Raw genomic sequence first — 23,319 nt, 5'->3', positions numbered from 1 at the left:
TCCAAAACCAATTTCTCCTCTAGGTCCCTGTCGTAGCCTCAATGAAGCCTCAAATCCACTCATGAAAAGCCCATCTTGGTGTCCAAGAGGGGGTCGACCCATGGATTGGTGACCAAGCCATGAGGCCGACCACTTCCTCCTCAAAGGGGCCAACCCCTTGCTTGGTGCCCAAGCAAGGAGGGGGTCGGCCACTATATTCAAACTTTAGGGGGCGTTTTGAATTTTTAAAATCTTCTCTTTGTAGACATCTACAAGTTTTAAAAGAGGGATTTTAAATTTATAAAACTTTTCTTATTTGAATTAGGTCACATAGTTTAAAAGAAAGTTTTAAAAGTTTTAAAACTTTCCTTTTTTAACTATCCACATGGTTTTAAAAAGAGAGTTTTAAATTTAAAACTTTCCCTTTTTGTTACCATGTTAAAAAAGGAAATTTTAAAAGAGAAGTTTTAAATTTTAAAACTTGGTTTTAATTTTTTAAACTTTCCTTTTTTAACATCCACAAAAGGAAAGAGAGCTTGTAAAATTTTATAAGAGGATTCCTAGTAATCTAGGTTGATAATGTCCACAAGAGGAGCTCATAAGGATTGCCATATTAAGCCCTGTAGGTGGACTTAGTCCTACATGACAATAAAGTTGAGTTGTACTACTCTCGGAGCTAGATGTTAATTAAATGAGTTGTCAGTAACTCATTAAATTAATGGACATTCGATATCTTAAACACAGGGATATTAACACACTCATGATAAGAAGGAGCCCATAATGTAATTTGGAATTGGTGCTATAGTACAATAATAACTCTCTAGTGGAATGAGTTATTATTGATGAAATTGAGTTGTGTGTTCGGGGCGAACACGGGATACTCGAGCTCGTCGAGAGGCCAAAACCAATTTTTCCTCTAGGCCCCTGTCGTAGCCTCAATGAAGCCTCAAATTCACTCATGAAAAGCCCATCTTGGTGTCCAAGAGGGGGTCGGCCCATGGATTGGTGACCAAGACATGAGGCCGGCCACTTCCTCCTCAAAGAGGCCGGCCCCTTGCTTGGTGCGCAAGTAAGGAGGGGGCCGACCACTATATTCAAACTTTAGGGGGCGTTTTAAATTTTTAAAATCTTCTCTTTGTAAACATCTACAAGTTTTAAAAGAGGGATTTTAAATTTATAAAACTTTCCTTATTTGAATTAGGCCACATAGTTTAAAAGAAAGGTTTAAAAGTTTAAAACTTTCCTTTTTTAACCATCCACATGGTTTTTAAAAGAGAGTTTTAAATTTAAAACTTTCCCTTTTTGTAACCATGTTAAAAAAGAAATTTTAAAAGAGAAGTTTTAAATTTTAAAACTTGGTTTTAATTTTTAAAACTTTCCTTTTTTAACATCCACAAAAGGAAAGAGAGCTTGTAAAATTTTATAAGAGGATTCCTAGTAATCTAGGTTGATAATGTCTACAAGAGGAGCTCATAAGGATTGTCATGTTAAACCCTATAGGTGAACTTAGTCCTACCTGATAATAAAGTTGAGTTATACTACTCTCGGAGCTAGATGTTAATTAAATGAGTTGTCAGTAACTCATTAAATTAATGGACATTCGATATCTTAAACACAGGGATATTAACACACTCATGATAAGAAGGAGCCCATAATGTAATTTGGAATTGGTGCTATAGTGCAATAATAACTCTCTAGTGGAATGAGTTATTATTGATGAAATTGAGTTGTGTGTTCGGGGCGAACACGGGATACTCGAGCTCGTCGACAGGCCAAAACCAATTTCTCCTCTAGGTCCCTGTCGTAGCCTCAATGAAGCCTCAAATCCACTCATGAAAAGTCCATTTTGGTGTCCAAGAGGGGGTCGACCCATGGATAGGCTGGCCACCTCCTCCTCAAAGGGGCCGGCCCCTTGCTTGGTGCCCAAGTAAGGAGGGGGCCGGCCACTATATTCAAACTTTAGGGGGCGTTTTGAATTTTTAAAATCTTCTCTTTATAGATATCTACAAGTTTTAAAAGAGGGATTTTAAATTTATAAAACTTTCCTTATTTGAATTAGGCCACAAAGTTTAAAAGAAAGTTTTAAAAGTTTTAAAACGTTTCTTTTTTAACCATCCACATGGTTTTTAAAAGAGAGTTTTAAATTTAAAACTTTCCTTTTTGTAACCATGTTAAAAAAGAAAATTTTAAAAGAGAAGTTTTAAATTTTAAAACTTGGTTTTAATTTTTAAAACTTTCCTTTTTTAACATCCACAAAAGGAAGAGAGCTTGTAAAATTTTATAAGAGGATTCCTTCTTTTATAAAATTTTATAAAACAATTTTCTCTTTATGATGATGTGGTCGGCCACCCTTGCTTGGTGTCCAAGCAAGGGGTTGACCATTAAGAGTATAAAAGAGGAGAAAAGGAAAAATAAAAAGGGGAAAAGGAAATCAAGAGGAAGATTTTAGTTTTTTGTAAAAATCTTTCCTTACTTGCCTTGGGCAAGTATTATAAAAGAAGGGGAGGAGAGGCCTCATGGGTTGATCGATTCTTTTCTCTCTTCTCTCTAGTCTTCTCCTAAGGGTCGGCCCTTGCTTCTCTTCATGCTAGGGCCGGCCACCTCTTGCGGTTGCTTTGTGTGGCTAGATACAAAGAGAAGGAGAAGAAGAGGAGAAGTAGGGATTGTATCGATTCTTATTCTATTGCTTGTGCTCTTTCTTGTGGCCGACCCTCTCCTTTTTTCCTTTCCCCTTGCTCTCTTTTGTTCCTTGGTGGTGGTGGTGGCCATATCTTAGAGAAAGAGGAGCTTTTGGGTGGTGTTCATCTTGGAGGATCATCGCCCACACGACATCCAAGAGGAGGCGAGGAATACGGCAGAAGATCAAGAGGTCGTTGCATACAAAGAAAGGTATAACTAGTAATTATTTTCCGCATCATGCTAGTTTTTCTTTGTATGAATTCTAAACATAAGAGGCATATGCTTCTAGATTTTTGGATTAGATATTCAAAGTTGTGTGTTTTTTTTTTTTATTTTTTTCGATCTTGTGATTCGATTGTTCTTTTTGGATAAACCTAATGTTATTTTAGGAAATTAAATATTGAATTTCATTAAGAGGCTTTGTCGAGACAGTGGTGGATGCTCCCATACCCAAGAAGGTCATGTGCCTCGCCATGTTTGACTTGCGAGCTAATTTCTGAAATTGATATTTAATTGAATTTATAACATAGGTGGATTTGGATCAATAGTGTTAAGTTCCGCTTGCGATCCAAGTCTAAACCATTAAGAACAAATAAGTTAAATTTGGAATTAATAATGTTAAGTTCCGTTTGTGATTCTGAATTTAATTTCTAAAGGACACAATAGGTTGTTAGGAAAGGTTCGACACTTGTACAAAATTTTTGTACAGTGGAACCGGTACGATCTTCTTAGGACCAACCAACACTTGGGCCTTAAGAAGCTAGGCTTTTGGGTGGATATAAGACTTTATATAAGAGGCTACAATAGGGACCTAGAGAAGGAATTGGCTTTGGTCTCCCGATGAGCTTGAGCTTCCCGTGTTCGCCTCGAACACCCAACTCAAGTTCATCAATAATAACTCATACCACTAAAGAGTTATTATTGCACTACCGCACCAATCCCATATTATAATATAGGCTCCTTCTTATCATGAGTGTGTTAGTCTCCCTGTGTTTAAGATATTGAATACCCACTAATTAAATGAGTTACTGACAACTCAATTAATATCTAGCTCCAAGAGTAGTACCACTTAACCTTATCATCATGTCGGAATGAGTCCACCTGCAGGGTTTATATGACAATCCTTATGAGCTCCTCAAGGGGGCATTATCAACCTAGATTACTATGACACAGTTTCATTCTATAATCAACAATACACCATATCAATAATATCAAATCCCAACTTATCGAGCCTATTAATTTAACGAACTAAATCGCACCCTTTGATAAATTAAAGAAATGAATATTAAGTATATATGCTTGTTATTATATCATGATTAAGAGTACACACTTCCATAATAACAGAGATTTTGTTCTTTTATATAGTCAGTATAAAAAGAAACTACCTCAAATGGTCCTGCTTAATACACTCATAGTGCACTAGTGTAATTTTATAGTCAAGATAAACTAATATCCAATTACACTACAACCACTCCAATGGTTTGTCCCATTCCATCTTGGTTGTGAGTTACTATTTATAATTTATAAGGACTGATAACATGATCTTCTGTGTGTCTCCTCACACCATGTTATCTACAATATAAATTAAATGGATAAATACACTTAGCATAAATGTAGACATTTGACCAATGTGATTTTTATTTCAAAATAAATGTTTATACAAAATACTAGACTTTTAGTATACACTCTAACAGGATAGAATTCTATCCCCAATGCAATGGTCAAAACCCAGGTCACTATCGATAAAATTTGGGTTCCAGGTGCTCAGAAGGGTTTCGGGCTCCTCGGACTGGCTCCGGGTGCTGGAACCTGGTCTGGGCACTTGAACCAGAAAGGTCAACATAGTTGACTTTTTTTTTCGTCCGGGTCTTCTGCTCCGGTTCCGCTCACCTCCGTCTATGTCTTCCGCTCCAGCTCTGCTCGCTTGGGTGATCTTGGCCATCCAGTATAGGGCTCACCTGAATTCAACTTCTGACCTTCTCTTCGAGCAAGCTTCCGCTTCGGTTTCTCGTCTCTCGGAATCGTTGCGTGCCTCCTTCTCGTCCACCCGCGTACTCTTTCACAGCTTTTCGTCCTTCGGACAACTGCATCTTTTACTCCTCGAGTAATCTTCTGCTCCAACTTCTCGTCCCTCGAAAATACTGTACGCTCCCTTCTCATCTGCTGGTGTACTCTTCCGCAACACTTCGTCCCTCAGACGTACCGAGCCGGTCGACTCTCACTCATGTCATCCTTCTCGTTAGCTGCGTCTTTTGCTCGACATCATGTGCTCCTAAGTTCCTGCACACTTAGACACAGGGTTAAATACAACAGGACCTAACCTAACTTGTTTGATCACAACAAAACTACCTTGGGGTACCAACACCAACAAAGGTGGCTGTGACTTATAGGGTCGTGATGCGAAGAAGAGGAGTAGACATAGGCACCCGTAGGCTGTAGCATCACTGTTGCTCAAACCTTGTGGCGAGGTGGACAATAGCATCGATGATGGACCTTCACGGCATTGGTGTGGAACAAGAAGGCCATAGCAGGAAGGTGGCTAACACGAGTAGCCGTGTGCCGAGAGTGCAAGCACGAGCAAACATTGATGTTAGCGTCTAGCTTCCTAATCTGCGATCGTCGACAAAGAGGTAAGGGAGAGAGCAGCTTCTTGCTTGGGCCGAAGAGGGGCTATCAATGACTGCTTGTGCTTGTGGCGGGAGAGCAGATTGGCATCGATGATGATGAGGGTGGCGATCAATTAGGAGATAGGGGAAGAAGAGAAGCGACGTGGATCCATTGGGGAGAAGAGAGGGATTGAGAGTTAGAGCTTATGTAAGGAGATAGGAAATAAATAGGGAAAACCTAGTATTTATAACTTCAATTATTTGATTAATACTTTTGGTTAATTAAATTAATTAACTCCCACTTAATTAATATTCTAAACAAATTTTCTCTAAGCGTAATAGATTCATCCCCTTAAATGTATCATACTGACTCTGTTTAAATCCTAATTTTTTTTAAATAATTCTTAGAAAATTTTATAAGGTTACTTCTCGAATAACACTTATTTTTAAATTACGATATCTTATATTTTAACATCAAAATGACTCTAACATATTCAATCAATAACTCTTTTTAGTAATTTTACTAAGTCATCAGTCGATTAAAGTCCATCTAACTGACTTAACTATTAAAAAAAATATGTTGTGTCAAATTGATATTTAAGGATATGAATATAATTAGAAAAACTAGATGAATACATAGGAACTAATTTCATATTATTCTAAATTCTCTAGATCCATCAACCGATTTTAGATACATTTTTTTTATTTTTTAAATATTAAAACAAATTTAAAAAATAAATAAATGTGCCCGAATGGTAGATAGACCTAAAGAGATCGAAATGATATGAAATTAATTTCTATATATTTGTCTAGTTCTCCTAATTATATAAATACTCTCAAACATCAATTTGACTCAATATATTAAAAATAGTGATTTTTGAATACGAATTAGATTTTTTGGACAAATTCGTATTTAAAAAATTATCGATCTCAATATATTGGGTCAAATTAATGTTTGAGGACATTTATATAATCAGAAGAACTGATTTTATATCATTATGAATTCTTTAGGTCCATCAACTATATTAGAGATATTTAATTTCATTTTTCAAATATTGACCAATCTGCGACAAATCCTAGGATTTGTCGCAGATTTGGCAACAAATCCATAAATTCATCGCAAAAAATGAATCCATAAATTCATCACAGAATTGGCTGCATTAATTCCATATAAGTTGCAAGTTTCTACAACGAATTCTAAATTTGTCGTAGAGTTTGCAATGAATAACATTTTTGTTGTAAAATTTGCAACGAATATTGAATTCATCACATAGTTTGCAATGAATATGAAATTTCATCGCTAATTGACAACGAATTTTGTAACAAAATATTATTTATTACTAATTTGCAATGAAACTCTTTCATTGCTAATTTCATTACTAATTAGCAACAATTTATTATTTTATCATAAAATTTGTTGGAGATTTGAAATGAAAATTTTCGTCCCTAAATTTAGTTTCTAAATCAAGGTTTTTTAGTGATAATTGATTTATTAATGTTTTTAAAAATAGTTGTTTTAATTAGCCCATTTAATAGTATTTATAACATTTTAATAGCATTAATGATGAAATTTAATATAAATTAACTCATTTGTTTCAAAGTTTTGAATGTGAGACTATTATACTTTTCTGTTATTTCATAATTAACTCATTAGATTTGTTAAACCCATTTAATTCTTTATAGGCCACTCATCAATTTTATTCTATTTTATATTCTACAAAATATTAAATTTACATAGATCAATAATTTACTAAAGAATTTTATTTGTTCAATAATAAAATTATTTATATTCCAAACATACAAAATTAATAAAAAGATATAATTTGTCTAATACATATGTTTTTTCATACTAAATTATAACAATGTTAATGTTGCATAAAAAATATTATTGGTACAAGTGCAAGATCAAGTGGTCTTATTCTATAATTTACTCATCTCTAAATTAAAATTTTGGCTTTTGACTTTTTTAAAATTTAAACGTTATGATTGAATGAAAATTATAAAAATAATAAAAGAAATATAATTTTTAAAAGACGAAGTAAAAATATATATATATGAACTACCGAACTACGTGAATTTTTTTATACCCTGATATAAAAAAAGCTACTTAAATATATTAATATTTTTTTATTTATAAATACTAGGGATACGTTTGATAGGGTGTAGGCGGTATTGTAATGTAATTAAGATTATATTATAAGGTTAATTATTTTATTTGATTTAATTTTAAATTTGTAATATAATGTAATCTCGATTATAAAATGTAGTGAAGTTTTATAATCTGTATTAGACAGAAGTGTGGCGGTCCGTCGATAAAAGTCGCAGGATATTTTTATTATTTTATAATAATATGAATTACATTCCTTATAAAAAATAATGAACACTAAATAAAAAAATAAAATCACCCTTGTAATAAAAAATTACATATATTATATTACCAAATGTACTAATGTAATTAAGATTATATTATATTATATTACAAATTTAATTACATTACAAACTCTATTATATTACACCCAACCAAACTTAGACTAATAAATCAAATCAAATCAAACTTGACTGGATTCGAGTCGGATTACTCGGTCGCCTCCCCGGGCACAAAACCGATTTTGCGTAGGCACAACGCCGAACAGCATCTCTTCTGCTCTCCGATTGCTCTTCCGCAAGCGCACCGAATCAGTTTCTCCTCTGTCCATTCTCATCCATGTCCATTGAAGACCTTCCTATCAAGCCTTGTCGCTTAAGTATAAACGGCGCCATCCTTCTTCCACTTGGCGCATCGAAGGACCAACGCAACCCCCCTCTTCCACTTGGCGCATCGAAGGGCCAGCGCAACCTCGGGAGCCAGCAGGCCGCGCCGCCCGGACTGCATGATGATAACCCCAGTTTCTCCGCACAGCGCTGCTCCTCCCAATGAGCAAGCAGCCGTTGGATGGGTACCCATCAGTTACGATACAACCCCTGCCGCGCACTACCCTAGCAATACCATCCCTGGTGCTTCCAATAGTCGGCCGGGAAACAATCTCCACTTGGGCCTTTCTCCTTCTAACCCTTATGTGAACGCTTCTCCTGTTCCTACCAAGAGTTTGTATAAATTTGTCAACCATTTTTTTTTAAATAAAATTTTGTTTTTTATTTTGTTTTGATCATGTTTTCCAGGCACAACTGAGAGGATCTTAATGGTGCTGGATCGATGCGGAAGGAAATTGGAAGACAACACCAGGAAGGCTGCCATAATTGCAGGAAATGTCTGGCAGCACCGTATGCTTCTTTTCCATAGAGAAATCCTTTTTTTCTGCATATTAGAGCAGTGTCATCCAAAGCCACCATTTTGCATAATGTGCCTGTACACAAATTCTAGGATTAACTTTCTCTTCCTCCTACTTGTTGAGCAATGAGCAGTGAGCAGTTAAGCAAAACTATAAATTTTATATTGACATGTATAATCATCTGTAATTATTATTTATCAACGAGTTACTGGATTAATTCAGAAAAAAAACTGATTTAAATTACAAAACTTGGTGTAGCTGAACTTAAGTGATGATAATCTAGTTTGAAAGTAATGTCTCCATTCATAAATACTATGCATAATTTAAATATGACAACCATCATATTAGATATGGTACAGTGGTAAGAGTGCTTAGTTGTCTCCTAGATACACACAGTTCGATTTTCAGGTACGGCGTATTTGCACCCCAGGATTGACATTATCTAGCCTGGTTAATCATTTTTTTTTTTTGTTTACAACAACAATCACAATAACAATCAAGCCTTTAGTCCACTAAATGAGATCGGCTATATAGATCTTTCAACAATATTAAGCTTGATCACCTACTATATCCTTATCTATATTTATCATTGCTAATTAAGTTTTCTTTGGTCTTCCTCTTCCACATTTAATGTGTATTTGTTACGGTCTCTCATCACTTAACTAGGACATTTATTGGTTGCGTAAGTACATGTTCATACCATTTTAATATGTCTCTTAGAGTTTTCTTAATAGACATAATCTCAGCTTTCTATTTAATGCTCTCATTTCTTATTATTTATTCGCATAATTACCTTAGCATCCTTATTTTTATGACTCATCTTTTATTAGCGTGCTCGATTCATAGCCCACATTCAACCCCACATAACAAACATGTCCAACTATTGTTTTGTAAAAATTTCTTTTAAGCTTTGAAGGTACCTTCCAATTACAAAGAACAGCTGGCATCCTCTTCCATTTCAACCATTCTACTTGTATCCTATGTAAAATATCTTAATTAACTCCTCTGTCCTTTTGCAAAAGCCTTTCAGTTGTAAATAACTCGACATTTTCTATCTTAACAATTGTATTATTATATTTAATAGTACTAAACTTAAATTTTATATATTTTGTCTTTATTTTACTAACCCTAAAATCTTTTACTTGTTCCCCACCAAGATTTGAGTTTAACATTTACTCATTTATTTGTATTATTGATCAAAACAATGTTATTTGCAAGCAATATGCATCATGGTAACATGTATTGGATGTGTCTAGTGAGTCATCTATGTAAAAATATATACACTTCGAGCTGATCTTTTATATAATCGTATCTTTATACGAAACACTTCGGTTAATCTACTTGAAGTCTTCATTATTGTCATTATGTACTCTTCTTAATTGTTTCAATTTACGCTATATTAACACCTTTCTTTTCTATAATTTTTCACGTAATTTCTCTCAAGACTCAGCTGTTAAAATCTTACCTTAGGATCAACTTTCATATTCAGTATGGTACTGGTAAGTTAGGTCTGATCATATATTTCTAACTTATTATAAATTTTTATAAAGAGAAAAGTTTATAACCTGCCCTAGATATTAAACATTTATGAAGTTAGTAGTATGTCCTAACATGCAGAAGTTTTTAATAAGATATCAAAACTTAACCATCATGGCTTGATTAATGTTTCTTACTTGAAGCAATATGTAGAACAATGTCTGACCACCTCAAAGTTTATTTCTACCTCTAGCTTCAACTGACATTCAAGATGGGTTGTACATTTATCTTGTTAATTCTAGAGTGTAGCATATATCTATTGTGTCGACATTTTGAAGCACCATCTTTCAAGCTTAAGATAACCCATTTTGAGGTATTACAACAGATATGTGGCATCCAAGATCAGTCACTTAGCCTACTATATTATTGCAGTTTTAAATTGATCTGGAAAGTTCAATACACGTTTCTTTAATATGTGGATAGAAGATTGATCTTCCTACTTCCTTTGCTCTTGGCAGTTAAAACAAGTCCTAACATCACAGATGCTGCCTTGACTAGGCTTTCCCAAGCAACCAAAGTTTTTGCGGAAGGTGGAAGTGACAAAGTTTTCCAACAAACATTTGGATGTTTTCCAGGAGAACAGCTTCGGAAAGTATATGCTTGTTATCTTTCTACTTCAACAGGTCCAGTGATAGGAATGTTATATATATCGACAGCTAGGGTTGCATTTTGTAGTGATCATCCTCTTTGTTATGATTCTTATAATGGGCAGCAACAGTGGGCATATTATAAGGTATATATTTAGTTTCCCTTCTTTCTTGATACTGTGTATTTGGATTGTTTCATTCATGCATTGTTCTTTTCGCATAATATACAATAAGCACAATAAGTATGCATCTGTTAAGTTTCTTTGAAAGGAAGATATTATGTGGCATTCATTATGGGATAAAAATTATAAGTGTATAAGACATGATAAAACCCTAAATCTAGAAGCACCATTGTGGGACTAAATTTGCTAAACCTAATAATCGATTAACTTTAAAAGTCTTAACATTGCCCCTCAAGCATCTATGCTAAGCTTGAAACATAAACAAGGAAATCTCTCATAAGCAACACATGACTAGACACGATAATGATGAGCCCTGAATGATAATACTTGCACGTTGTCAAAACAAAACTATGGACAACATGCAGGCAACAATCTCATTTGACTTCAAATCAACATACACACCTGATAATATCTTTGGATCATGAATCGACAAAGAGAGGATGAAGAGAGATGATCAAGGAAATAGGATGAAGATCTAAAGAGCAAAACTTTTGAGTGAACTTATCGTTGAAATAACGTGTAGAATATGTTGGTGCAGTGGGGCCAGCAAGAGGGGGGTGAATTGCCTGCACAATAAAAATACCCTCCTCGTTTCTTTCAAATAAAAAAATGCAATAATAATAAAGAAATAAACTAATAGAAATAAAGAGGAGACAGAGAATTTAACTTGGTTACAACCCTGGGGTTGTTAATCCAAGACGATGAAAAAGCTCAGAAAGATCTTCTCTGAAGGCGGAGAGACCTTTTACACACTGAAAGCTCTAAACTATTGCTAGGAATTGAATACTGAGTTGATTGATTAATTTTCTAGCTCCAGGGGCCTTTATATAGCTCGTGAAAATCTTATCGCGAGTGTTGAAGGCGCCTCTAAGAGGGTTGAGGGCGCCTCCAAGCAGTTTGACCGGATAAAGCTTTATCCGATTGCAAACGGTCATGAAGACTGGGTCTGAGGCGCCTCCAATGCCCTTGAAGGCGCCTCGGACTGGTCTGCGGCGCCTTCAAGGTGATGGAGGCGCCTTCAATGTTGAGGGCGCCCTCAATGATGTTGAGGGCGCCTTCAACCTGCATAGTATAAATACTGCCTTCAACCTGCATGGTATAAATAGCTTCCGGCTTCTCTTTTTCCTCTTCTTTCGAAGCTCCGATCACTTGGGTAATTTCGGCCAACCGAAATAGGGCTCGCTCGAACCCAATTTCCGACCTTCTCCTCGAGTAGACTTTCGACCAGGCTTTTCGTCCCTCGAACGTCGTGCACGTTCTTCTAGTCCACCGGTGTACTCTTTCGCAGCTCTTTCGTCCTTCAGATGCATCGAGCTCGTCGGCTCCCATCCCGTTCCGTCATTTTCGCTAGCTGCGTCTTCCGCTCGGCTTCCTGCGCTCCTAAGTTCCTGCACACTTAGACACAGGGATCAAATAACAAGTAAGACCTAACCTAACTTGGTTGATCACATCAAAACACCCACGGGGTCCAACAATCTTTCCCTTTTTGATGTGCATCAACTCAAGTTCAAGTTAGGTAAATAAAATAGACAAATAGTAATTTATAGAAATTATTAAACTAACAGTTCAAGCATAAGGATTGCAATAGAAGTTGCAACAAAAGTTAAAAATAAATTTTAAGTAAAAAACATTAAAAATTCTCCCCAAACTTGTACCTATCTTTCTCCTCCTTTGATTACAGCAAAAAAAAATGAGGTAATAATTATCAAGTAAAAAAAAAATTCAAGTAAAAAAATTATTTTTAAAATCCAAGTGCAGCATTTTCAAAATGATTTCTAAGAAAAAAAAATCTTTTTTAAAAATTTTCTAAGTAAAACTTAGGTAAGACAATTTTTTGAGAAAAAGATACACATTTCTAAGTTTAGAAGAAATTATAACTTAAAAAAAATTTATTTGAGAATCTTTTTTTAAGTAACAAACATTTTTCTTAAGAGAAAAAAAATATTTTTGAAGAGTTTTAAAAAAGATGTTTGAAAATCTTTTTAAAGCATTATTTAATTCTAATTTTAATGCTTTTACCAGAAAGTTAATTAAACATTTTATTTCAAAATTTTGGCTTCCAGGTCGTGGCGAGGCACTAGGCCTTCTTGGTTATTGGAGCAACAACCACTTCCTTAAACAAAGTTTCATAAAGAAATTTTAACGTTTAATTTTCTCACTGTAAGCTTTAACTTAAAAAAAATTAAACTAGCAAATATTTTGGAACCTAGTATAGGTTCCTTCCTACTGGATTTTTTAAGAACTTATGGGGTACATAACTTTTGGGAACTTTTCTAAGTTGATCTTGGTGTTTTCTAATATACCAATTTAATTTTCCATAAATTTTAATTTTTGATTTTGGAAATTTATTTAGGCATGCATGATCATTTTTCAATTTTTCAATTTCAATTTTCAATTTTTCATATTCTAATTTCAAATTATCATATATTTCTAGAGGGCATGCTTTTGCTAAGTTTAATCTTAATTCTGCATTTTCTTTTTCTAATTTTGCTAGATATTTCGTAAGCACTTTGATAAATTGAAAGGACTGAGTAGGGGTTAGAGCACGTACCTTACTTACCTCACTTGGTGATGCTCCCCCTTCATAGTAGCTTTCTTCTTCTGATAATCCTCCCCTTCATCTATGCTCATCTCCGAGCTAGTTTCTTCAAAAAAAATGGTTGACCATCAGTGCTAATCCCGAGAAGACTTCGACTTCAGATTCCGAGGATGAAGATTCATCCCATGTAGCCTTCAGACTCTTGCGTTTGGAGGATGTCGGTCTTCGAGACTTCTCCTTGTCCCTTTTCTTTAATTTGGGGCAGTCATTCTTGATGTGCCCTTCTTCGTTGCAATTGTAGCATCGAACCGCCCTTTTGTTGCATTGTTGCTTCTTCGACTGCGATATAAATTTATTAGTTTTAACAAATTTATTCAACTTCCTTACCAATAATGCCGCTTCAATTTCGTCGATTGACGCTTCAGAGTTGGGATCGTCCATCTCGGCTTGTAGGGCAACATTGAGACTTGACTTCTCTTTAGCTTCTGTAATTCTTGATTCGTGAAGTTCAAATGTAGAGAATAAATTTCTAAAGTACTTACCTCAAAGTCATTAGAGATGTAGTAAGCATCTACTAAGGAAGTCCACTCTGGAGTTCTTGGGTAGGCGTTGAGCGCATACTGGATAGAATCTCGGTTCGTTACCGGTTCTCCGAGATTGGTCAGTTGAGTTATCAACTCCTTAATTCTCGCCTGGAGTTACGCTACCTTCTCGCCATTGTTTATCCGGAGATTCGTCAGCTGAGTCCGGATGATGTTACACCTTGCTAACTTTGCTTCTGAGGTGCCTTTGTGGTGCTCCAGAAATGTTTCCAAGAGGTCTTTAGCGTAGTCGTAGCTTCCGATCCGACTTACCTCCTGGGGCGGCAAGACGCTTAGCAGGTGGTGTTAGTTAGAGCCCTAGAGCCAATCATTTGATGATTGTATTATGGACTTGTTGTATCATATTCTTATATAAATAAAGACATTTGTTTTGGTTATTATACTTACTTGTATTGGTTTCAAATAAACTAAGTATAATAGCGTCCTTGAGTAGAAGGTTCTCACCTATATCAATCGGTTAGTTGAACCGATAGTGAGATGATATAGGGAACACTACTCTTAATCATTCCTAGTCGAGTATTAACATTCAGGGATAATGTTAATGCAATAAGACTAGCATGTAGGTCAACTCGATGACTTGATCTCACAAGTCATGGATATAGAGATATCAAGTTGACACATGGGTATGCATTGGAGAATGTATACTGAATGATCCGCCATGAGAAAGTATCATGGATCGTTATATGAGTGTCATATACTTTCTCATGTGGCTATTAGTATGACTACTAGTCCTTGGACCTGAAGTCACCATGGATCCCTACATAAGGAGTTATGTACTTTGGTTTCGTCAAACGTCACCCGTAACTGGGTGGACTATAAAGGCGATTACTGGGTATGTAACGAATTATGCAGAGGGATGTGAGTGATGTAGATGGGATCTATCCCTCCTATATGACGGGAGCGACATCGATATTCTTGATAGAGTGAGAGCATGGCCATGCCCAAATGAGTCAATATGAGATATTGAGCTCGTTTGATTTAGTGAGTCTACTTGGAGATCAAGATTTAGATTGGTCGAGGATGACTATGCCTCACATTAATCAATCTAGATGTCTAGGATAGAAGGACACTTGTCATATATTGTGAGAAGTCACAATTAGTAGTCACAAGGTGATGTTGGATCTCAACATTCTTATAACTTGGCTAGTAATGATGTGTTGCTAGATACCGCTCATTATTTATGCTTCTAAATGGGTTTAGGAGCATTGCCAACGTTATAAGAACCTATAGGGTCACACACAAAGGGCAATTAGATGGAGATTAGGTTCATTTGATGAACCTAAAGGATTAGGTTCATGTGATGAACCAAATTGGATTAAGAGTAATCCAAATTATGCTAATTGAGTTGGACTCAATTTGGTTCATGTGTTAAGTGAGTCTAATTTGTATTTAGACTCATTGAATTAATTTAATTCAATGAATAGAGATTCATTAAATTAAAATTGACTTGAACCAATGGTTAGATTAGATCAACCAAGGGAGAGAAGTGGTCAAGTTTGACTTAACTTAAGTAGGAAGATGAAGAGTCAAGTTTTGACTTGACTTTTACTTTACCAATGCCACATCATCAAGGCTTCTTCATTTGGTCAAGTTTGACTTGACTAAATGCCATCTCATGGAGGAGATCAAGAGACTTGGCTCTTGATATTCCATGGGAGTTTTTAGAAGCAAAGTGGCTGACCACTTTTTGAGGGAGGTTACATGTGTGTGAGTTACACAAGGTGTATTAATTCATTCCCATTCACTCCTTCTTCTTCCTCAAGCTCTTCTCTTCTCTACCTCTCATCTCCTCCATTACTGATCTCTAAGGTTGCTAGCACATCCTTAGAGATTTTTCTCCATCTCTTGCTTGTGTGGATATACATAGAGAAGTGTCTACTTTGACACTTTCGAGATCCGGCGAACCGAGGACGAGCGGGATTGCGAAGGGCTTCGCATCAAGGGTATAACCTTTCTTCTTTGTAGATCTACTGTAGATCGAGGTTTAGAAACTCATACTCGTAAGTTTTTCGAAAGTTTTTTACTTCGCACGGATCAGTGGCTGGGGGTTTCGGGGTTTCCGCGACGCGAAAAGCGATTTTCGCGGCCCAAAAAATCCAACAGGTGGAACTCTGCCTTTCTGTTGGTCACGAAATCGGCTTGCTCCTTCTTCGTCTAGTTGTATTCTTCCTTGTTTTTGGGAGCTACAAAATCATATTTCATAATAAGAAGAATATCAAACTCAGTCTTAAAAAATACCTCCATTCTTCGCTTTCATGTAGCGAAGTCTCCGTCAAATTTTGGAGGATGAATGCTTGTTCCGGCCATTGTCTTGATCTTCGTACTTCAATTGGCGGTTAGTCCTTCTGAGGCTGTCAGACTCTAATACCACTTGTTGGTGCAGCGGGGCCAGCAAGAGGGGGTGAATTGCTTGCATAATAAAAATACCCTTCTCGTTTCTTTCAACTCAAAAAATGTAATAATAATAAAGAAATAAACTAACAGAAATAAAGAGGAGGCAGAGAATCTAACTTGGTTACAACCCAGGGGGTTGTTAATCCAAGGCGATGAAAAAGCTCAGAAAGATCTCCTTCTCTGAAGGCGGAGAGACCTTTTACATATTGAAAGCTCTAAACTATTGCTAGGAATTAAATACTGAGTTGATTGATTAATTTTCTAGCTCCAAGGGCCTTTATATAGCTTGTGAAAATCTTATCCCGAGTGGTGAAGGCGCCTCCAAGAGGGTTGAGGGTGCCTCCAAGCAGTTTGACCGGATAAAGCTCTATCCGATTGCAAACGGTCACAAAGACTGGGTCTGAGGCGCCTCCAATGCCCTTGAAGGCGCCTCGGACTGGTCTGCGGCGCCTTCAAGGTGATGGAGGCGCCTTCAATGTTGAGGGCGCCCTCAATGATGTTGAGGGCGCCTTCAACCTGCATAGTGTAAATACTGCCTTCAACCTGCATGGTATAAATAGCTTCCGACTTCTCTTTTTCTTCTTCTTTCGAAGCTCCGATCACTTGGGTGATTTCGGCCAACCGAAATAGGGCTCACCCGAACCCAATTTCAAGCCTTCTCCTCGAGCAGGCTTCTGACCTGGCTTCTCGTCCCTCGAACGCCGCGCACGTTCTTTTCGTCTACCGGTGCACTCTTCCGTAACTCTTTCGTCCTTCAGACGCACCGAGTCCGTCGGCTCCCTTCCCGTGCCGTCCTTCTCGCTAGTTGCGTCTTCCGCTCGACTTTCCGTGCTCTTAAATTCCTGCACACTTAGACATAGAGATCAAATAACAAGCAGGACCTAACCTAACTTGGTTGATCATATTAAAATATCCTCGGGGTCCAACAGAATATATAGCGTGCAATAGACTGAGGTAAATGGAAGATAACTCAGGTTTATCAAATTGCTATTTTTATAATTTTTAAAAAGTAAGCAAGTCTTGCAAATAAGAATTAAAGAAGTAAAATGAACCTAAAATCAGTCGGAGGTTTATCAAATTGCTATTGTTATAATTTCTGAAAGTAAACAAATCAAGTAAATAAGGATTTAAAAAGTGTCCCGAGCATCATATTATTACAGGACCAACATTGTATAGTTCTCATCGAGCTCCCAAACTCTATAACCAAAATATACTTTCAATTTTTGTCAATTATCCTGGCATTACCATTCCAATTATCTTTGCGTTACTTGTTTTGAGAAATGAATATGTTAAAATCTAGGAATAAGAAGATTTTGTGATACTGGAGCTTGCAAAATTATTCACCTCTTGAGTATAAATAAAAGAAGCAATAAACATGCAAATTGCAATGACACGACTATATTATGATATCCTTGTGTCTTGACAGCCTTGACATGGGTCTAATTACCATGTGGCCTTACTTGGAGTTGGACTTGTGGATTGTGCTTGCTGCATGCCACTATTGAGCATCCTTAGATTCGTCAAACAAGGCAAATGGGTTGAGCCATTGAGGTAGGATGGGAAGGAGGTGGATCTTTTGTCCCATCTGACCAAGTGCAAGACTTCTATTCTGATGAGTCGACAGGGAGTCCGCACAACTGGTTGGCTTATGATTTTGAGGCAATTTTGCTTATTAGCATCATTTCATGACCATATAGTTCTCTACATTAATTGGTGGGTCCTTGGTTGTTCTTGGACTTAGGGCCTTGACTTTTGCCTTTATCAAGATTTACCTTTTGTATGTTAGAGATGAGTTAAAAGTTTTTCTTATGTAGGTCTACCTCACTAACTTGAGTCCCATGAGTGTCATTCTTGTAGACATCATGGGTACCCTTAGATGTGTCAAAGAAGACAAAGGTGTTGAGCTAGGGTAAGCTTGAGATGGTTGCTTAGTCCCACATTGATGTGAGCCAAGAAGAGGCATTGAAGGGAATTGGGGGACCCATGACAAGGTCCAAGACTAAGAGAATGAAGCAAGCTTTGGAAGGCTTAATAATGAGGCTCAAGGAAAAGGAGGATCAATGCACAATGGAGGCAACAACTAAGTGGATCACATTCCTTCAATTTGAAAGTGAAATTGGACCAACATGAGGACCATTTTCGTGTGCATGCATGGGGGTTTTTTCTAAAGTGACTTTTGATGTCCTTTGTGGGGTTTTAATGCATTTTTGAGAGTTCCTAAGCTAGTATAACAAATACCATGCATGCATGGTTGCATTAAGCTAGTATTAGGGATTAGTGGTTGCATTAGTGGATAATAAAACCCATGCATGCAAGCATGATATTTATTGCATAATTAGTGCATAGTGGATCTTAAGGGATGTTAAATAGGAGAACTCTTGTATGACAAATCATGTAAGTTTGAATGAAAATTTGAGTTTATCTTTTGTGAGAGCTTCCTTCTTGTTCTTAGGCAAAGAACTAATTTCGATCTTATCAAGGCAACTTATGGCGATCAAAACTCCATGACTTATCACTCACCTTCTCATCTTGCTTGAGTGTGGCGTCAATACCCTTCCCCAAGCTGAATTTCAAGGTGATCCATTTACAAGGTTTCTTTATCACACATGGCCACATGCAAGACCTAAAGATTTGAAAGTAGATGGTGCATCCTTCCAATTGGTTAGCTAATATTTTTGCTCACGTATCATTTGGAAGCTCATGTAGGTTGTTGCACTAGTTGGTGGCTGTGCTCTGACATAGGACCTTGGTTAGTGGCAAATGATATAGATACGGATAGATGTAGATTTCCCTCATTAGTGTGGTCATGCCCAGAGCTTGGATCAATGGGTTTCTGCCTACATTGTGTTCATGGGTGTTTGGGCATGCTAAGATCTGCTAGCAAAGGGATTGAGTGAATAAGGGAGAATCTTTTGTTGCTTGTTTATAACTAGATAGAGCATTCCAAGTTGTCGGCTAAGCATTGTGGGCTGAGCTTTGCTCATCTACATCAGCATAAAAATTAACAACATAGCAATAACACAACAAATGCATTGCTACTGTTCTGTGCGTTGTAGAAAAATCAGCGTATGTACAGGGCATGTCTATACATGCAAGCTTCAGTTTGTTTAGGGTGCTTCATATGGGTTGTGTGGGACTAATTGATCATTATCATGTTGGAATCTCAGCTACTTTGGATTTGCTTGCTCTACTGTGGTTTAGAAAATCAACCAATTCAACAAGTGAAGTTGCACTGAGAATGTAAACATAATGCTGGCCGAGGAACTCTAGTTATGTCTGACAGTAAAAGACATATGAGAGTAAATACTTGAGCTGAATTGCTGATATTATGGTGTCATCATTCCAACAAAATAAGTTTTCAAAAATTTAGTTGACTAGAATGAGGCTGACAACTTGTTCACAGGGTTCTCTATCCCAAAAGCAAGTCCATATAAGAAAATGAACAAGTTTTTTTTCTACTGTTGGGTTCTTTTACTCTTATTTTATAACATCTTACAAGATAGTGACCCACTTGGTTGAATTTTCCTGTACCTAATTACCAAATTCCTTATTCTTTTATGAAACACCACAGAATGAACCCATAATAGAAATATTCATTTGCTGGGGGGAAAAAAATTCTATTGCACTACTCCGGGCTCATCATTTGATTGTATATCAAAGATTTCTTATTATGTACCTTTCTAGCTTGCCTACCATCACAAGCTCTTGTTTGGTGTTTGGTATCAGGAAGGAACACAGACAAAGAATGAGATATGTAATAATTGATAGTTATTTTTTATTTTGGTTAGTACTGTAATAGTCCCTGGTTTGCCTCCATCATGGAAGCACAATCCTAAGGTTTGCCTGGCATACTTCCTCATGGATGTGCAATAACGTTTTTAGGGACACCACATTGATCTACATCTTAAGATAAATTCAAGACCCACCACTTTATCATAAAAATGCAATGAAAAACAATGAATGTCCTGTGATGTGGTCGTCATTTTGGAACATTCACAATTCAATATCCATGACTGTTTTGTCCACTCTGAAGTTATCATGTAAAGTGGGAAAGCAGTAGAGAAGATTACAGGAATTTGAGGTTCGTCATACGCCTGCCATGCATTTTAGACAATAAATAAACCGTCATGATGATAATTTTGAAGGAACCATTGATTTTCCCCACTTTAGATCATCTTAATTTTATGAAAATATATTCATGTTGATTTTGATTTTTAGAAATGAAAATTACAGCTGATCCTATCATGTCACAAGACAAGTGATTGTCTTGGATAGTTGCAGTCATCTTTGCTGAACTGAGATGACTATGATACAAATGAGGATATGTCACAAGACAAGTGATTGTCTTGGATAGCAGGAGTCATCTCTACTGAACTGAGATGACTATGATACAAATGAGGATATGTGTTTTTTTTAATGTACTCTCACCATTTTTCTTTATATAGTCATCCAGTAACTAAATTATCAATGACTTGAAGATGCCATCAGAACATGAAGACTTTTTTTTTTTTTACTTATTACATAAATTGATCAGTCACACTTCTCTCTTATTTTATGCTTCTTTACAAATCAAATCATGTATAATTCTTCTAACTAACAATTAGCAGGTACTTCTTCCTCTGGATCAGCTGAAGGCTATCAACCCTTCTACTCACAAAAGCAACCCTTTAGAGAAATACATTCAAATTGTCACCAACGACAGCCACGAATTCTGGTTCATGGGATTTATTTCTTATGACAAAGTTCTCAAGCATCTTCAGGAGGCTTTGCACCAGAGTCCCCATATTACTCAGAGGCACAACTCCTACCATTAGGCAGCACTGTAAGAATATGGAAAATAGTAATGACCCTGTACAAATTTCGTAACTTAATTATAAGTCAAGTACTATTTACATCTTGAATCCAATAAGCTTATGTGCCAATTGACAATAATTGAGGTTCATCTACTGGAATTATGTACTTCAAAAACTAACACAGGTAGAACCTTCCTCTATCTGTACTCTTCAGACAGGTGTTACCAAATAATAACCTACAGCTCGAGTTTGATTTGGACACAAGGATTATCTAATTTTATTCATTCGATTTCACTCTATAATATAAATCAATAAAATTTTCTTGATATACACAGTTAGAAATACCCAAGTCACTGTGTGATAGTTGCCTTTTGTTCTTATGATAGTTTGTTTTTCTCATGGCCTCTCCCATATATTGTGTATGTGGTCAATATCAATACTTGAAAAGGAAGAAAGATCAAGCAGTTGAGAGACTTCAGTTTTTTTAAGAGACGCATTTTAGATTATTTGAAAAATAATTATTTTAGGAGCAGCAAGTATCCCCTCATGGAACTTCTTGACTTTTGTGATCATCAAATTTTGATTGTGGCTTCAACTAAATTCTGAATTCAGTGGCATAAAATAGTTTGTTCTTGTTTTATTTTAATTCCGCATTAATTGCCATTAAACTTACTAATGTTCTCTTCCAAGTGAAACAAACAATTATCTTAGTGAGTGTTAAGTCAATGTATATTAGTGTCCTTCAGCTGTTCACTGTTCCTTGCTAAAAGTCTACTTATTTTATCACATTTCAGATGTTTCTTTTTTATTTCATCGTGAGATTCTCATATGTTTGGTTTTCTGACTACAATATGCTTTCAAGTTTGATTCGAGTTTGGTTTTTATTATGACTCGAGTTTGACTTGGTAGCATTGCACAAACATGGCTGGTGAAGAGACCAAGTTAAAAAATATGTCTCATCTTATTTTCCATGAATCCCCACTTGATTGACCTAACTATCTTAACTAGTTTAATAGATATATTCGACTTGATTGTCTCTTCTAATCAAAACACTCCTACTCACTCCCACTCTGTGCCAATTAACCTAATCATTGTGACTTTCCCAACTAATTTGTTTGACCCAACTAGCCTAATTATTTTGATATATTTAATTGGTTCTACCAACTCGTTGGACTTGATGAGATTGATAGACATAACTAATCAACCAAATCAATTAATCTAATCATCTTAGTCGATTGGAAGAAAAGCATAGAATTGTAATGGATGGACCCCCCTTGAAATACATAGGATGGATCAGAATGGAGACATTTGTTGGAATTCAATACGAGTAGGTATCAAATTAACTAAATAAGGATTTCAATTTTTTGATAATTCACCAGTTAACTTTCAATACTATTGTCACAATTCAATATTTTTTAATAATAGGCAAAATATCTTAGAGAGATATCCTAGCAGTATGGAAACATGTCTTCTCATTGTGTTTCAATCTCAAGGTCTTGCAGTGGATTGCTTGTCAAGCAAGCACACAAATGTTACCCTACAATAGGGTCTAACCTATAGCTAGAACATTGTAAGATCCTTGTTATCAATATATAATAGCAAGAATCTCCATTGAAATCGAAGAATATGATAGAGATGACCTAGAACCTACAAAAGGAAAGGAGGTGGCCTTCTATGAGGGACTTAATTGCATTCAATGGACTTCTTAGATCTTGAATTAATCATATTTAAATTTTAGTATTCTAAATTATCCTTTAAATTTTTAGAAGATAAATTAAGTTGAATCATATTAACATTTTAGGTTTCCGGAGTTAAGTTAAAGTTGATTTAGATTTGGATTGAACCTATTGAATGGACATAATAATTATGATCAAGTATATTCAAAACGGACTAGATTTAAATTTATTTTACCCATTTTTATGTTCAACAAAGTTTGTATTTGTGATAGTTTGATTCAGTTGTGTTTGACCAAGTTAGTATTTTTTTTTAAAAAAAAAACTATGAATTTTATACTCTATCCCTCATCTTTTCACACATTTTTCTTTTCCCTTCTCATGATATTTCTCCCTACCTCTTGTGTGTTGCTGCCTCTTGGCAATGTGTACATCGTGTTGGAAATGGGGATAGTGAGAAACGTGGCCCATGTTTTCCAC

General features: G+C 36.0%; 1 protein-coding gene across 1 annotated transcript; it reads left to right on the top strand.

The window, feature by feature from the left end:
* Positions 1–7,824: 7,824 nt before the first annotated feature.
* On the top strand, positions 7,825–21,430 carry LOC122021477 (GEM-like protein 1). Its single transcript, XM_042579598.1, has 4 exons — positions 7,825–8,348; positions 8,424–8,525; positions 10,528–10,802; positions 20,981–21,430. Exons 1-4 carry the CDS (start codon positions 8,135–8,137, stop codon positions 21,185–21,187), a joined length of 798 nt encoding a protein of 265 aa, XP_042435532.1. The 5' UTR covers positions 7,825–8,134; the 3' UTR covers positions 21,188–21,430.
* Positions 21,431–23,319: the final 1,889 nt, after the last annotated feature.

Source organism: Zingiber officinale, chromosome 9A, assembly GCF_018446385.1.
Source record: "Zingiber officinale cultivar Zhangliang chromosome 9A, Zo_v1.1, whole genome shotgun sequence".
In the NCBI taxonomy this organism is placed as follows: Eukaryota; Viridiplantae; Streptophyta; class Magnoliopsida; order Zingiberales; family Zingiberaceae; genus Zingiber; species Zingiber officinale.
Note: the sequence above shows the minus strand (reverse complement) of the source record. Positions and strands in the feature narration are given on the sequence as shown.

Excerpts from the sequence above, each read along its gene's own strand:
- LOC122021477 (XM_042579598.1), top strand. The coding sequence starts at position 8,135 with ATGATGATAACCCCAGTTTCTCCGCACAGCGCTGCTCCTCCCAATGAG. Across the intron at positions 8,349-8,423 it reads TTCTCCTGTTCCTACCAAGA|GCACAACTGAGAGGATCTTA; the intron begins GTTTGTATAAAT and ends CATGTTTTCCAG. Across the intron at positions 10,803-20,980 it reads AACAGTGGGCATATTATAAG|GTACTTCTTCCTCTGGATCA; the intron begins GTATATATTTAG and ends AACAATTAGCAG.